General features: G+C 41.8%; 1 protein-coding gene across 1 annotated transcript; it reads left to right on the top strand.

The window, feature by feature from the left end:
- The first annotated feature begins 286 nt into the window (after positions 1–286).
- Positions 287–16,201, top strand: Mrpl42 (mitochondrial ribosomal protein L42). The gene is made up of 5 exons (XM_051206325.1): positions 287–398; positions 2,603–2,666; positions 5,930–6,014; positions 8,645–8,808; positions 16,027–16,201. The coding sequence occupies exons 1-5, from the start codon at positions 323–325 to the stop codon at positions 16,070–16,072; spliced, it is 435 nt and encodes a 144-aa protein (XP_051062282.1). The 5' UTR covers positions 287–322; the 3' UTR covers positions 16,073–16,201.
- Positions 16,202–16,440: the final 239 nt, after the last annotated feature.

Here is a 16,440-nt window from a genome sequence, read left to right as displayed (position 1 = left end):
ATTATGTGTGATAGAGTTTCTAAGTAATTAGATTTTTATTGAGTGCTCAACTGAAACAAACTGCACTGAGCGTTGAGAAGGTTGCATTTAAGTGAAATGATGGTAGATGTAGGTGTTGGGTTTAGTTTCTTATTTTTTTGATGTTGCTCTTTGTCCCCTTGTTGTATTGTGTGAAACTGCACGGTTGAAAAGCCTTGTTTTCCAATGACTGGTGCTAATGTGTGCTTTTCCTTTATCTCTAAAGCAGGAATGAAAATCTGGGTGCCTAGAAACAGATTTTAGAAGTGGTTTCTCCTCACAGTATCTTTTTTCAAAACACCCGATGAGGACCATGGCAATGGCAGTAAGATGGGTGATATCGAACAGAACTATCTGGAAACAATTATTTCCAATCCAAAGTAAGTGAGGCTATTTTTTTTAATGCTTAAAAGAGTTTTATGCTTTTTAAAGTATGGTATATTTACAGCATTTGTTCATTCGGCATTCCTGTTGTTTGCAACAATAAAAAGGGGACAGAATTTAAATGTCAGTCAAAAGGAGAGTGAATAGATTATGTTGCATCTTAACTCTGAATTATCACACAGCTCTTACCAGTATGGACCGATCACCAAATAGAGAAAAAAAAACAAAAACAAAAAACCATGATGTATGTGAGAATGATCCTGTTGTGGGCTTAAAAGATGATTCTGTGTGTGTGTGTGTGTGTGTGTGTGTGTGTGTGTGTGCATGCATGCATAAATGCCAAATAAAAGATCTAGGGTAATCATTGGCTGTCATTAAACCACAAGTAGGATTTAAGTGAGCTGGTAGAGGGTAACTTCCCTTTCAGGAGGAACATTTATACTTGGTGTATTTTACATCTGTTATTTATTTATTTTTAGTAGTTCTCAAGATTTGGAAATAAAAAACAAATTCACAGTGCCATCTCCCAGGGATAATCATTGTTAATATTGTGGGAAGTTTTCTTCCCTTCCGAATATAGCCACTGAACAAATTAACATGCTTCCTTTCTAAAGATCCTCTCCAAAGTCTGTTAATAATGCATACTTGTTAACCTGTTGACTCAAAAACAATAAAATGTAAAAACCCCGTTTCTCACAGCAAGCTGCTTTCATCCCCTGTACTCCCCCCTCCCCCAGCAATAAATACGTAATTTTGGGGCATCTGAACAAGACAAACCTGTGTTCAGTAAGTTTTTTAAACAGTGTTCAGGTTTGCCAAATCCCACTTTTATAGGAAGCCTTCTGTCCCTCACCCCTTGCTCGCCTACTCCTCATTTTAGGGCTGATTTATCACATTCTATCTACAATAAAAGTCAAAACCAGACACATTTAATTTTTGATTAAGCTTTTACTGTAGTGAGTTGAGCATGGTGGCATAAGCCTTTAATTCTAGCACTCAGGAGGTAGAGACAGGTGGATCTCTGAGTTTGAGATTAATCTGGACTATATAGTGAGTTCCAGGACAGCCAGGGCTATATAGAGAGACCCTGTCTCAAAACAACAAAAATTACTGTAATGAGATGGGCAAGATCACATAGGCCTATAATTCCAAGAATTTGAGAGGTAGAATCAGATGAATCTGTGAATTCAAGGCTAATCTGATGTGTATAGTGAGTTTTAGGCCAGCCACGGCTACATAATGAGACTCTGTCTAAAAAATAATAATAATAAAAAACAATAAAATTGATGTAATATTTTTTTACTTTCTATTAATTTTCAAGTCAACATAAAATAATCAGTTTCATTATGGCATTTTTGGGCATACATAGTCCTTGTGACTTACTCATTCACCCCATTTTTCCTCGCCTTCGCTGGTTCTGTTCCTCTCCCTGTAATTAAATGTTTCCTGTCCTATAGCCGTTCAGTCACAAATAACCATCCTGAGAATTAATATTACTTATAAATGCTCAGCCAATAGCTCAGTCTTATTACTAACTAGCTCTTACATTTCAGATTAATCCATATTCCTTATTTACACTCTTCCAGGTGGTAGTACCTTTATTAGCATGACACGTTCATCTCTTGCCTCCCTCAGAGTCTGGCTGGAGACTCCTGACTTTCCCCTTCTCCTTCCCTTCATCCTTAGTTTGGTTGCCCCACCAATACTTCCTACCTCTGAGTGACAAATCTTTACCGCGCACAAAAAGATTATTCCAGAGCATGTCCCTTTTGCTTTTGTGTTACGGATTTGTACATATATTTAAATCTAGATTTCCACACAAGATGTTCCTCCCCTCATTTTCCTTTCTTATTTCCTCCCTCCCTCCTCTTTAACCCTTTTGCTGTAACCCCATCTGCTTTCACATCATCTGGGAATAGGGTATAGTGATGCACACCTGTAATCCAGTACTCTGGAGGCAGAGGCAGGAATTTGGAGGTCAACCTGGCCTGCATACTGAAACCCTGTCTCAAAAACAAAACCCCCGAATCCCCAACTAGACTAGGCTGTCTGGGGTCTGCCTGTGCTCACTCCCCAGCGTGGGAATTACAGATGCACACTATTGTCCCTGACTTTTTATATGGGTGCTTGGGTTTTAACTCAGGTCATCATTCTTTACGATTTGGTGAACTAAACTATTTTTCTATGTGGGTTTTTGCAGGTGGAGCTTTATCTAGTGTTTGTCGTAAATCTACGTATTCTTCTCTCCCAGATGACTACAACTGGTGTGTATGAAACAGTTGGAAGTAGCAGTTGTAGCTGTACCTGAAATGATTTTTTTGTTTGCCTTTCTAATTAATCTTTAATTTTGTTTTTAAGATTGTGTCTTATTTATATGGATTAAATATGTGTCTGGATTATACACATTTCACATTTTAGATAAAATCTATTACTATTATGTTGCTGTGAAGGCTCATTTGCTGTAACAGAGTGGATCTTTTCTTCCTATAAGAACTAATTCGTTTTTATAATTGTACATTAGGGCTCATATCTATTAGGTTAGGTATTTATCTGTCTTTTGTTTAACTGTTGAATTCAGCACCATTTGTTTGGTACTTATTCAACTTAGTCATTATTCTAAGAACTAAGAATAGTATATGATGTGGTTTCTTTTTATTTATTTATTTTTGAGCAGAGTTGATGTATAGAAAATACAACCTATTTTCTTAAGTTATGTGTGTTTTATTGCAAGTTTTAGGAAGTAAAAGGTAAAGGAGAAGCAGCCCAGGCTAACCTCAAACTCACTGTGTAGCTGAGTCCACCCTTGGACTCTTCCCAGGGTTTAGCTATGTGCCACCATGCCCAGGGCTTTTGTATTTTCTTTCAAGTTTATTATGTGTATGGGTACTTTGTCTCCATGTGTGTATGTGCACCGTATATGTTCCTGGTGTCTGGGGAGGTCAGAATAGGGATCAGATCTCCTGGAACTGGAGTTACTGACTTGTAAGTGACCGTGTGGGTGCTGGGAACTGAACCAGGGTCCTTTGAAATAGCAACAAGCCTTCTCTTCAACCCATACTTTCTATCCCTCCGCCAAGACAGGGTTTCTCTGTCCTGGAACTAAATCTTGTCGATCAGGCTGATCTTGAACTCACAAAGATCCTCCTGCCTTGCCTTCCATGTGCTGGGATTAAAGTCGTGCGCCACCACCGCCTAGCTTAACCATATTTTCTTTTTTGATACTGGTTTTAATTGTACTTTTGTTGAATTCTAAGTAAAGTAGCACATGATGAATTAGACTGGGTTATGTTTTTTTTGAACCTGACCAGTTTGAGTGATGTCAGTGTATATATTATGCAGAACTCCCTGAAGCCAGCTGTCACCCCAGCACTTGGAAAGCTAAAGTAAGAGGATCGTGAGTTCAAGGCCAGCCTGGACTATCTAGTGAGACCTTGGCTCAAAACGGAGTGGAGGTGGTGGAGAGATGGTGGACCAGTGGTTAACAGTGCTGCTCTTGCAGACCTGGGTTTGGTTCCCAGCACCCACATGATGGATTAGAACTCATTCATATCTCCAGTTTCAGGAGATCTCATAGCCTCTTCTGACCTCTGAGGACACTGGGAACACATGTGGTGCATATAAATTTGTGCAGGCAAAACATTCAAACACATACAACATAGTAAATCTTAGAAAACTTTGAAAAAATCTTTTGGGCTGGACATGGTGCTGGACTTCTTTAAGCCCAGCACTGGAGAAGCAGATGTGGGTGAAGCTCTGTGAGTTCCAGGGTAGCCAGAGATACAAATAAGACTTTCCTTGTGTCAAAGAATGTGAAATTAATTAATATCAGAAATGTTACTGCAATTATGTGTAGAATTCAGCAATAAAACAATGATGAAATACAACTTACAGTCTCACCACTGTTTATTTTCTTACAGTAGTTAAGCTGAAATGTTCTGTATTGGTCTTAATTGTCACTCAGGTACTAGGTTTTCCAGTCAAGTGATCATGTTTCCTTTAGCATTTGTGATTAATTAATTTTACATTTAAATTTTGTTATTGTAGCATACAAGTATATTCAACATAGTCTCCTAATCTAAAATTAGCAACCTTAAGTAAATACATTTTTTATTGTGTATATTTGTGTGTGTGCATGTATGGGCCATGACATGCATGTCCGGGTTAGAGGACACATCTCTTTTCACCATGTGGGTCCTGGGGATCAAACTCAGGTTGGCAGTCTTGCCCACTGAGCCATTTCATCAGCCCAACCAGTTTGTAAACTTTGGGTTCTGTAGTGCATGAATCTCTTTCATCTTAAACATAAACCTAGTCAAATTAGACTCCTTAGATTCCATTGTAAGAATTGTCAGTTAACATTTTAACTGGTTAAAAAGTTCAGTAACTTTTCCCAGTGTTTTTCCTTTTCTCTCTAGAATACTAGTCTCTCTTAAGCTTAATTTTCTGTTTCTTTCTTTTTTTTTTTTTTTTTTTTTTTTTGGCGACAGGATTTCTTTGGAGCCTGTCCTGGAACTTGCTCAGTAGTTCAGGCTGGCCTCAGACTCACGGAGATCCACCTGCCTCTGCCTCGGCCTCTGCCTCTGCCTCTGCCTCTGCCTCTGCCTCTGCCTCGGCAGTGCTGGGAGTAGAGACATGAGCCCTATGTCTTGGCTTTTTTTGTTGTTTCTCAGGGTAGCCTTGGCTGTCTTGGAACTTGCTCTATAGATCAGGCTGGGCCTGCAATACTTCCTGGAGATCCTCCTGCCTCTTCCTCCTTTGTGCTGGGGTTAAGGATGTATGCTGTCCTGCCTGGCTTAAAGTAGTATCTTAAAACCCAGGGTTAAGGGCTGACGTGTTCTGGACAGCTTAGAAAACGTGATCAGAATGCCACAGCCTTGTTGTGATATGGAACTTGCACAGTGTGTTGACTTGCGTGGCAGATGGATAGCTATCATCTGTGGCTTTATAAAGTTATCAGAAGCACTTGCTTTGTTCTCTGATGTCATGTGCAGAGGAACCATACCCTGGGCTCACTTTGACCCAAGCTGCTTTTGCACACTGGTGCGTTTGTGTGGAGCCTCTACCAGTACCAGGGCTGTACGACCTTTTTGCCCTTCCCCTTGCTTAGCAGCCAGAGGCCTTGCTATCAGTGTGGCATTTGGGTTGATTTCTAATTAATTGTCTCATTAAGAGTAAAATTATTCCACCTGGTCATAATCTTAACAGGAGATAGGGTCAGGAGGATCAGGAGTTTTAGGTCATCCTTTGATACATAGTAAGTGCAAAACCATCCTGGGACACATGAAATTCTATCTCAAAACAAAAGTCATACTGTCAGATATGGTGGTATGTATCTGTTAGTCCATCACTTTGGAGGCAAGAGTATTGGCATGTGTTTTGAGGCCAGCATGGGCTACATAGTGAATTCCGTGACTACATGGACTAGAGTGAGACCTTACCTTATCTCAAGAAATTAAAACCCAAACCTAAAAGTACTCATGCTGCCTTGAATAGAGTCTAACTGTGTCTCTGAAACATTCCTTTCCAGCAAGGTAGAGCTCGCATTGACATCTGACGGCAGGACAATAGTGTGCTACCACCCTTCTGTGGACATCCCCTACGAACACACCAAAGTATGTAAGGAAGTTGTCTGATACCCTTTATTTGCTTTAGTTTTTTTCCTCTTAGTTTTCAATCTTCTTCTAAAGTTTCTTAGTGTACAAGGGAACTATTTAAGGGCAATAAGGACATCACCATTTTTCTGACCTAAGAAATTTGATAAAAACCTACCTGGTGGCAGAGACCTGTAACTCCCATCAGTTGGCCTGAAGCAGGAGGACATTAAATTCATTTTAGTGTGAGACCGTGTCTAAAATTCACAAAAAATTTTAAAGGTTTGGAAATACAGGAGATTGGTAGAGCACTCATCTAGTATTTGTGAGGCTTTGGGTTGAATTCCCGGTACCACACACATTCACATGCCTCCCTCCAAAATTAAACCAAAAAATACGTTTAATCTGATACTCACATATATCATGAAAGACTTGTATTTTAGAATATTCGTTTATAGCTTTTGTACTGTTGATTCTGGTCATCTGTTTAGTTTTAAGGTTCATTCATTTATATTTGTGTACATGTGCATGCCGTGATATTTGTGTAGGAGTTAGAGGATAACTTTTGGGAGTTGAAAAAACAACTCCCAGAACCACACGGTGGAAGGGGACAACTGACTTTCACACATGCACAAAATGCTCGCCAAACACTACATAAAAAAAATGTAACCGTAAAGTCACAGCTTTTCTGTCTCCCTTCATAGTTGTTTTGAATTTTTGTGTGTGCGTGTGCATGTGTGTGTGCGCTCGCACGTGCGCGCGTGTGTGTGCACACATGCCAGTCACGTGCAACCTAAGTAGAGGTGAGTTCACTTACTGTGAGTTCTGGGTGTCAAATTTAGGTTGCCGGGCTTGAGTGACAAGCACTTTTGTCATATGAACTGTTTTACTGGCCCTTGCAGTACATTAGTTTTAAAGATAGTACATAAAGTAATGGGTTTCATAATGATATTCAGTAGGCCGGAACCAGGCAGGCAGAAGAGGGTTACTGCGATTGTCTAAGGCACCAGTTCTCCCCCACAATAACAAGGGTGGCTGGAGCCCAAGGCTCGACAGGCAGTTCCAGCGAGCGAACTTTTTAGTACCTAATTGCAGTGGCCTTTGTGCAAGGTGTGGCTCTGAGTGAGTCTCTGTTAGTTCCTGCTATCAGATATAATCTGCTCATGAGAACTTCCTTAGCCCCTCCCACCCGGCTTTATTTGCATATATTTGCATACATTGTGTAGTTGAGGCTTAACACTTTAGTGATGGTTCCATTTTGATTCTGACAGCCTTTACAGCTCTGGTGCTACACTTGCTAGTCCCTTTCAAGGGACCGTTGTTTACAATGCCTGATACTCTGCTTTGTATAAAAGAGACGCTCTTTTAAGGCTGCTTTAACTGTCTAGGCAGTGCTTCTTTAATTATGCTTACGGCACTTGTGTGTTGCGTGGGGCCTTGAAGGAGATGTCAGTTACTACCGTTTACTGGCATCTTCATGAGTTTGCGGAACAGCAGGGCACACTGTACATTACCATTTGCTTGATCTGCCCAGCCCTTATGAGGTAGATGTTACTGCCGAGGGAGAAAGAGGTTTAGCTTGCCTGTGGCTATAGCGCACTACTAAGCAGAATCAGAGACCGAGCTACTGTTCTTAATCTCGTCATTATTCTTTCTTATTCTCTCCCTCCCATGTGGTGGTTATCCCATACCACTAAGAAGTGAGTGCTTTCCTAACAGCCCGTCTGTTTCTCTTACTCTTTTTGTTTGCTTTGAGACGGGGTCCCACTCTGTACTTGCCTATGAACACCAGGCTGGCTGCAACTCAGAGATCCCCCTGCCTCTGCCTCCTGGGTGCTGGGATTGCATGCATGCACCACTATGTGCAGTTTAGGAATGTTACTTTTCAATGACAGGTTGTCTTAGTTACTGTTATTGCTGTGAAAAGACACATGACCAAGGCAACTTAAAAAAGAAAGCTTGCTTACAGTTTCATAGCCTTAGTTTGTGATCATCATGGCAGGGAGCGTGGCAGTACTTAGGCAGTAGCTAAGAACTTATATTTACAAGCAGAGAAGGAGACTGGGCCTGGCATGGGCTTTGGAAACCTCCAGTGACACACCTCATCCAGCAAGACCACACCTACTCCTTCCTAAACAGTCCACCAACTGGGACTAAACAGTCCACCAACTGGGACTAAACATTCAAATACACGAGCCTATGAGGACCGTTCTTATTCAAACCACCATAGCGGCCTTTTATATATTTTTCACTGTTTTCCCCTTAATAATATGTATGGTAAACTGTCAGATTGCAAGTTAAAAAGTACTATGGATAAAAGAATAATAAGTACCTTAATACGGAGGGGAAAGAACCAAATTAAAACTTTTATTATTGGAAAAGAAACCTACAGGTGTGTGTGTGTGTGTGTGTGTGTGTGTGTGTGTGTGTGTGTGTGAGTGAGTGAGAGAGAGAGAGAGAGAGAGAGAGAGAGAGAGAGTAGAAGAGTGTTTCTAACTTTGAATAATATAACTAATAACTGAAAGTACTCTGGTAACTTACCCACCGTTAGGAAGTGTAGTGAATTGCTGAGTGTGGTTGTTAGTTCATCATAAAGCCAATCAGATCTGGCTTACATTTTTACACTTGTTTGTTCATTGCTTATTTTATAGCCTATCCCTCAACCAGATATTTTGCATAATAATGAAGAAACACATGAACAAGTGCTGAAAACCAAATTAGGAATAAAAAGCGACCAACTTGAGCAAGGACCTATGATAGAACAGCTCAGCAGGGTGTTCTTCACTACAAAGCACCGCTGGTACCCGCACGGACAGTAAGTGCCCATCCTCTCTCCAGCATCCTCTCTCCAGCTCCCACTGTGTGGCTCTCTTCCATTGATAACTTCTGCAGTGTTGCCATCTGTGGAAAAATTGGCACCAAGTATGCTATGGTGTACTCTTTAATCTACATATACTGAAGTTAAAATAACACTCTACTTTTCCTTTGTTTTAATGCAAGAGTAGAGTAGTCCTTATGTTTTTAAATTTTGCTTCCTGATAATAATTGATGTTATTCTCAGCCCTTTATCTACTTCCTTATTTTAAAGGTTTTTTTTTTTTTTTTACATTATGTGTATGAGTGATTTGTCTTATGTGTAAGTACATTACGTGTGTGTGGTTCCCGTGGAGGCCAGAGGATTACCCAGATCCCCTGGAGTGCGAGCCACCATGTGGGTGCTGGGAACCAAACCTGCACCCCCTTCCAGAGCAGCAGGCGCTCTGAACCTCTGAGCCACCTCCCCAGGCTCCCTTTATCTATTTCGAACAAATTCTGAATTATTACACAAGAGAAGTTGTGCTTGGACGTCTGACTGGTCAGTGTGTGTTGTCCCTGATTCCTTTAAAAACTACTGCTGCTGTTTTCAGTGCTCACAGTGAGGGGTTCATTAGCCTGTGTCTGACTGGCACTAGTTTCCGTTTTTATGATTGCTTTGAGTTAATCTCTTTTTGTGTGTGTGAGTGTGAGTGTGCGTGTGCGTGAGTGTGTGTGCGTGTGCGTGAGAGAGTGTGTGTGCGTGAGTGTGCATGAGTGTGTGCGTGAGTGTACGTGTGTGCGTGTTAGTATGCATGTGTGTGCGTGAGTGTACGTTGTGTGTGAGTATGCACGTGTGTGCGCGTGAGTGTATGTTGTGTGTGAGTGTGTGTGTGCGTGAGTATGCATGCGTGTGTGAGTGTGTGTGCGTGTGTGAGTGTACATGTGCGTGAGTGTGTGTGTGAGAGAGTGTGTGTGCGTGAGTGTACGTGTGTGCGTGTTAGTATGCATGTGTGTGCGCGTGAGTGTACGTTGTGTGCGCGTGAGTGTATGTTGTGTGTGTGTGTGTGTGTGTGTGTGTGTGTGTGTACGCGCGCGCATGGAGGCCAGAGGTCAGTGTTGAGTGCCTTCCTCAGTTACTCTTCCCCTTACTATCCCCCCACTCCTGTTATTTTTTATTTTTATTTTATGTGCATGAGTGCTTTGCTTACTTTTCATGTGTGCTGTGCCTTAGGAGGTGAGAGGAGAGGGGCATTGGATCCCCTGCAAATGGAGTTAGAGATGATGGTGAGCTACCGTAAGGTGCTGGGGCACAGTTCTTCTAGAACAGCCAGTGTTCTTAGCCCTTGAGCCATCACTCTGGCCCCTGTGGCCCCTGTCTTTGAGACACAGCTCATTGGTTACCTACGCTGGCTGGCCAGCGCGCCCTTGGGATGCTGTAGTCTCCGCCTCTTCAGTTCTAGGATGACAAGTGTCCACTGCCATACTGGCTGGCTTTTTAGAGGATGGAAGGCACTTTAATGATTGCGCCAGGTTCCTGGCCCGTCTGTCCGTCCATCCATTCATCTATCTCCCCTCCCCCCCCCTTTTTTTTAAAATTGAGACAGGATTTTATTATGTAGCCCTGGCTGTCCTGGGACTCACTCTGTAGAGTAGGCTGGCCTCAAACTCAGAAGTCCTCCTATTTCTGCTTCCCAAGTGCTGGGATTAAAGGTGTGCCCTTCCACAGCTTGGCTTCCTTCTTCTTTTCAAATATATTTTATTATATTTATTTGGTTATTTGTGTATTTGGGGTGGGGAGAGGCATGTTGCAATCAGAGGATAACTTGGGGAGTTGGTGATCACCTTCTATATGGGTCCCAAAGATCAAACTTGGGTCTCGAGGCTTGGTGGCAAGTGCTTTTATTCACTAAGCCATTTTGCCACTCTCCTTTTTAGATAAAAGCATGAATTTACTGTGTTTGTTGGGTTTTGTAGTGTTGTGAATTGAGCCCAGGGCCTTGTGAATGAGAGGCAGTCTTTGTACTCTGAACTACACTCCCATTGTCTTCCCCCACCCCTACCCCCAGTCAACTCCTTGTTTCTTTTCTTGCAATGCCCCTCACATGCTAAGCAGTGTGTTTCGCTGCTGAGCTATACTCCTAGCCCGGAGTCTTCTCTCATGTCTTTCTTCTTCCAAACCAACTGTAGAGTGTTCTTCGTTATTTATGTTGGCTTGTGTGGGCGAGCTCTGTTTTTACTCTCTTGTACAATTCAGCAACCACCTCTGAGCTGACACTTGCACAGGGTGTACCCTCAGAGCTCCTGAGTGTAGTCCTCAACTGCTCAGTGAGTGCTACATGATGAGACCCCTCCTTATTTGCAAGTTGTTAGAGTTGAGAGTGAAGACAGTGGAGTATAAATAATTAATAGTGTCAGTGAACCTTGAAAGATGGCTCAGAGGTGTATACAGGAAATGGTGACAACTTCCCAGACCAGAAGGTCTAGTATGTCAGATAAAATAGGGAAGAAATTCAGGTAGCTGATTTTCCATCCTGCTAGATCAGGGGATGAGGAACGTCGGGGGAGATAGGATGCCCTTGTGATGGAGGGTTTTGGGGGTACTGGCACCGTTCATGTGAATGGGAAGGTGAGGAAGATGAAGCCATTGTTAAGTACGTTGAGTCTGAAAGTGTGGTCATCGTGTGAGCACCTGCATGAACCTGTGAACCCTGGAGCTCTGTGAACTGTTTCAGACCCTGAATGCTGGGGTGACAGGCTAAAGCCCGTATGTCCGTGTCTCTTTTTCAAGGTAGAAATCAGAAGCTTTGGCCAACACAGTCTACATTTGTTTTAATGTAGAAGTGTCATAAGTAGTTTTTATTGTGTTTGAATAAGCAAGTTGTGGTAGGATAACCTATTTTAATATTCTTGTATTTATGTGCTGATCATATTCCCCCCCGGCTTCCTCCTAACTTCTAGTCTTTACATTCTTATTCCTTTTTATGTTTTAATCTCCTTTTTGATTTTTATTTCTCAGTACTCACATTATTTATGCATATTGTTAGATTTTTCACCTGTCTTTGTCACTGTTAAGTTAGAGTTCATGAAAACAAATTAAGAAGCCATCCCATGACTTTGTATCTTTAATCATACTGTATTCTCAGATGTGTGTCATGATTCATGGCCTTATTGCATCTCCTGTTTATCTTTTATTTTCAAATTAAAAAGTTGTTATTTTATCACTAGTGTTGTGTGCGTGTGTGTGTGCTTGCCACACCGATAGTGTGGATGGCAGAGGGCAGCTGTCAGTCTTCCTGCCGTGGCTCTGGGGATTGAACTCGGGTCCTCGGGCTTACACAGAAAGTGCCATCTCACCAGCCCTGGTTTTTGCTTATGTATCTAACTTTCTTACTTACTTACGTGAGGGGAGGTATGCAGGTGTGTAGAGAGGTTATTGGGAAGCTTTGGGTCTCAAGTGTCATTATCAGAAGCTGTCCATCTTTGTTTTGAGACAGGCTGGAGCTCCCAACTAGATTAGGCTGGTCAGCAAGCCCCAGGGCCTGACTGGTCTCCACCTCCCAGTGCTGGGATTGCAAGCATGTGCCATCGAAGTTGGTTCTGGGAATTGAGCTCAGGTCCTATGCTTGCCAGGCAGATACTTTCCTGACTGAGCTTCTTCCGAGTCTTTCATTTTTACCCATTCCCTAGAGACCTGAGTCTAGACCTCTTTTTGAACTTCCTTACTGCCTTTCATTACTTGTTTCGTTCCTGCACATTACAGATTGCTTTATTCTTTGTCAACATTGTTCATAGCCAAGTCACTGGTACTGTGACAAATCCCTGTCTGTATTCCTGGGAAGGCAAGGAGACTGACTGTTCAGAGAGCCTTAAAACCAAGCATGTTATCTAGATCTTACCTGTGTTTAATCTTATTTACTTATTTAATCTTATTGCTAGTAATTAACTTTTGACTACTGATTAATGCAATCTCCTAGTATATCTTTTCCCATCAGGATATCAAGGCACTTTGAATTGTAAGCAGACTTAAATTAGGCGGACTTGATGTCCCAGTACCTCTCTCAATAAAGAGCCCAGCAGAAGACCCTAGTTTGTATGCATAAAGAGAAGATCTAGCCTGGAGTCATTGTTCTTTCAGATCATGCACATATTTACTTAGTGTCTCTATGTTTACATACACACATACACATATAAATGAAATTGTATTGTTAGCGTTTGTGCATGGCGTATGTATGTGTAGGTTCCAAGGATGGAATTTGGGTTGTAGGCTTATGCAGCAGGTGCCTTTACTTACTGGTCTACCTTGTAGACCCCAACATGTGTTTTTTTGATTAATGTATACCATTCAGAAGTATTTTTTTTTTTTTTTTTTTTTTTTTTTTGGCTGGGCAGTGGTGGTGCATGTCTTTAATCCCAGCACTCAGGAGGCAGTGGCAGGCGGTTCACTGTGAGTTTGAGGCCAGCCTGGTCTACATAGTGAGTTCAAGGAACCAGAATAGGTTCCAAAGCTTCAGAGAAACCCTGTCTGGAACCCTCCCCCCCAAAAAAGGGAAATAAATAAAACAGTATTCATTTATAGACATTAAGGAAAAAATATATAGTACAATTTGTCAATATTTCAGTTTTGAAGGTCTAGCAATCAGAAGAATGGGACTCCTGTAGGTGAAAGTCATTTTGTCTGCCTATATGGCAGCCCTGTGCTGTGTCTGAATCTCCAATACAATCTTTCCTGAGAGAATGAATGCCTGCGCCAGAGCACCTGGGCCGGCTCCACCCTGCTGTTGTTTCCTCCTGGCCGCGTGTTCAAGCTGGTCAGTTGACATGTGGGTGGCCCTGACTCCGTTTTACTGTGGAGGTGTGTGTGTCTGCTTGACCATACGTGAGTCTTGAGATGTGCGGAGTCTTCTACCTTTGTTCTCGTCAAGGTTGTCTCAGAAATCCTGTTCTTTTATTTGTGTCTAAATTTTCAAGTCAGCTTGTCTCTGAAAAACTTACTTCCCTAAAATGCCTGCTGGGCATTGGTGGTGGCACAGGAATTTATTAGTTCCAGCACTAGGAAGGCAGAGGCAGGCTGATTGTGAGTTCAAGGCCAGCCTGGTCTACAGAGCAAGTTCCAGGGCAGCCAGTACTGTTAACACAGAGAAACTGTGTCACAGACCAATTTCAGGCTAGTTGATGCCTTACCTAACTGAATAGTTACATCTATAAAAATGGTACATTTTCCCATTTACTTAGGTCTCTAGAATTCTTTTCCTTTCCTTTTTCTTTCTTTCACCTCCCCTCTCTTCTCTCCTAACTCTCTTTTTTTGTTTCTTGTCTTTCGGGACAGGGTTTCTCTGTGTAGTCTTGGAGCCTGTCCCAACCCTCTCTTTACTCATACTTGCTTTATTTCAGATTCATTTTTTCCATTGTTGTTGCATATTTATCTAAATAAATAGTTACATTTATATATTCCTAAATATAAAAATAAAACATGCTCGGTCCATATGTACTTATATGTATGCGTTTTCAAGGCTGAGGTTTTTTTTTTTTGTTATGTTTTTAAGATTTGTTTATTACGTACACAGTGTTCTGTCTGCATGTTTACCTGTACACCAGAAGAAGGCACCAGATCTCATTGTAGACAGGAGCCACATGTGGTTGCTGGGACTAGAACTCGGGATCTGTGGAAGAGTAGCCAGTGCTCTTAACCTCTGAGCTCTTAACCCCTGAGCCATCCCTCCTTTTTTTAAAGACAGGTGTTGTATGTTCCCCAAAATAGCCTCATGCTCATCTTCCCACCCCAGCTTCCTGAGTACCACTGCACTCAGTTCTGAACTCTTGTAGGTTGCAGTGTATAAATTTATCCCCAATAAGTCCTTTCATTGTGATTGCTAACAGTATTGGATTTTAAATTTCAATCCTGAAGTCCGTTGTTTTTAGAAATACAAGTGTCTGCTGGACATAGTGGTGCATGCTATGTAGACCAGGCTGACCTCAAGCAGAGACCCCTTGCCTCTGTCTCTGCCTCTGCCCCCCGCCCCCGCGACCCCGCCCTCTGCCCCCTGCGCTCCCCCCGCCCCCAGCCTCTGCCTCCGCCTCCCAAGCGCTGGGATTAGAGCGGGCCTTCACTCTTGGCTCTGGAAGTTTTTTGAGCACTGACCTGTTGTGTGGTATTTTGTTTGTGTTCTGACAAATAAAGCTTGGAGTCAGAGGATGGAACTAGCCAGTACTTAACCATAGAGGTCTGAAGGTCTGCCCAGAGAGGGACAGGAAGTGATAAGGCGTTTGGGGGAGGACCTAGTACTTTTGGCTGGAGGAACAGAAAACAGGACGCAAGTGTGGCTGCTCCCTGCTTTTTTGACCTTTCAGATCTTTACCCCAATATCCGACTCCCGATTTGTAATTGACAGGTTAACTAGATTAATGGTTCACTGACCTGATTCCACCAGTGGAAGATTGTATGCCAAATTCAGTTTTAAGGGTCACAGTCAAAAATCACACAGTAAAATATTTCATAAAATTACCTTCAAACTTGGTGTATAATGTGCATATGGGATACAAATGAATTTTGTGTTTAGACATAACAAACACAAAACAGATAAAAGATAGTTCATGCTGTGTACTTCTGGTCCCATACTCTTTGGATAAGGGCTTCATCTTGCAGTAGATCAGGACTACAGGTACGGCTTCTCCAAAGCGTAGGAGAGAGCTGAGGCGTGCAGGTGTGAGCCTGCTGATTTCACGTGTCTGCACTTGGATTGGTTATTTCAGGCTGTGTATTTGTGATTGCCAAAGTGAGTAAGGTAGCTTTGGACATTCTAATTTTCATAGCCTGCATTCTTGGCTGTATTCTGCATTTTTCTGTAAACATTAACGAGTTCTTTCATACACTGGAATATGAGTTTTCAGTTGAAGAGACCTCTGTCCAGAGGAAAATAATTGCATTATAAATACATTTTTATTCTTTAAAGATAAGCATTCAGTTTTAACTCAAGACCAGTAATCCAGGTTATGAAATCGTCCTCAAGATCTAAAAGAATTTCCAAAATGTTTAGTTGATAGAAAATAGTTTTTGTAATGGAATTATTATTACTAAGAAATGTCTGAGAAGTGTGTAATAGCATATTTATAAAGTTTTATTGACTTTTTTCAAATAACTCTAATAAAAATAGCAAAATAACCACAAACATTTAAGATGTCTACCCAGAATACTAATTTATTGGAGTAATCTCACCTCTAATATTTTCTTCTTCTCAAGGTATCACAGACGTCGTAAGAAGCTGAATCCTCCCAAAGACAGGTGACTGTCCTTGATTTGTGAAGCATCAAGGAGAGTTTGTGTCTTATTTGTCAGCTGAGAAAATGCAAATGGTGTACTCGTTAAGATGTCATATAGGAAAATAATAAAAATACCCTTTCATATGTTTAAATGTGTATCTCATTGCTTTTATTCTGAATTTGAGATTCTTATTTAGAGAAGCCTGCTTGATCTTATGATTCTTTTGAAACATTAAAGTCTGCTTCTCTTATTTGTTTTGACTTTGAGACAGAGTCTCTAGTCCTGGCTGACTTTGATCTCTTTGTAGACCAGGCTGGCCTGAACTCACAGAGATCTACCTGCCTCAGCCTCCCCAGTGCTGGGATTAAAGGTGGGCCCACCACTGCCTGGCCA

This window comes from Phodopus roborovskii, unplaced genomic scaffold (assembly GCF_943737965.1).
Source record: "Phodopus roborovskii unplaced genomic scaffold, PHOROB, whole genome shotgun sequence".
Lineage (NCBI taxonomy): Eukaryota > Metazoa > Chordata > Mammalia > Rodentia > Cricetidae > Phodopus > Phodopus roborovskii.
Note: the sequence above shows the minus strand (reverse complement) of the source record. Positions and strands in the feature narration are given on the sequence as shown.

Excerpts from the sequence above, each read along its gene's own strand:
- Mrpl42 (XM_051206325.1), top strand. The coding sequence starts at position 323 with ATGAGGACCATGGCAATGGCAGTAAGATGGGTGATATCGAACAGAACT. Across the intron at positions 2,667-5,929 it reads CTCCCAGATGACTACAACTG|CAAGGTAGAGCTCGCATTGA; the intron begins GTGTGTATGAAA and ends ATTCCTTTCCAG. Across the intron at positions 8,809-16,026 it reads CGCTGGTACCCGCACGGACA|GTATCACAGACGTCGTAAGA; the intron begins GTAAGTGCCCAT and ends CTTCTTCTCAAG.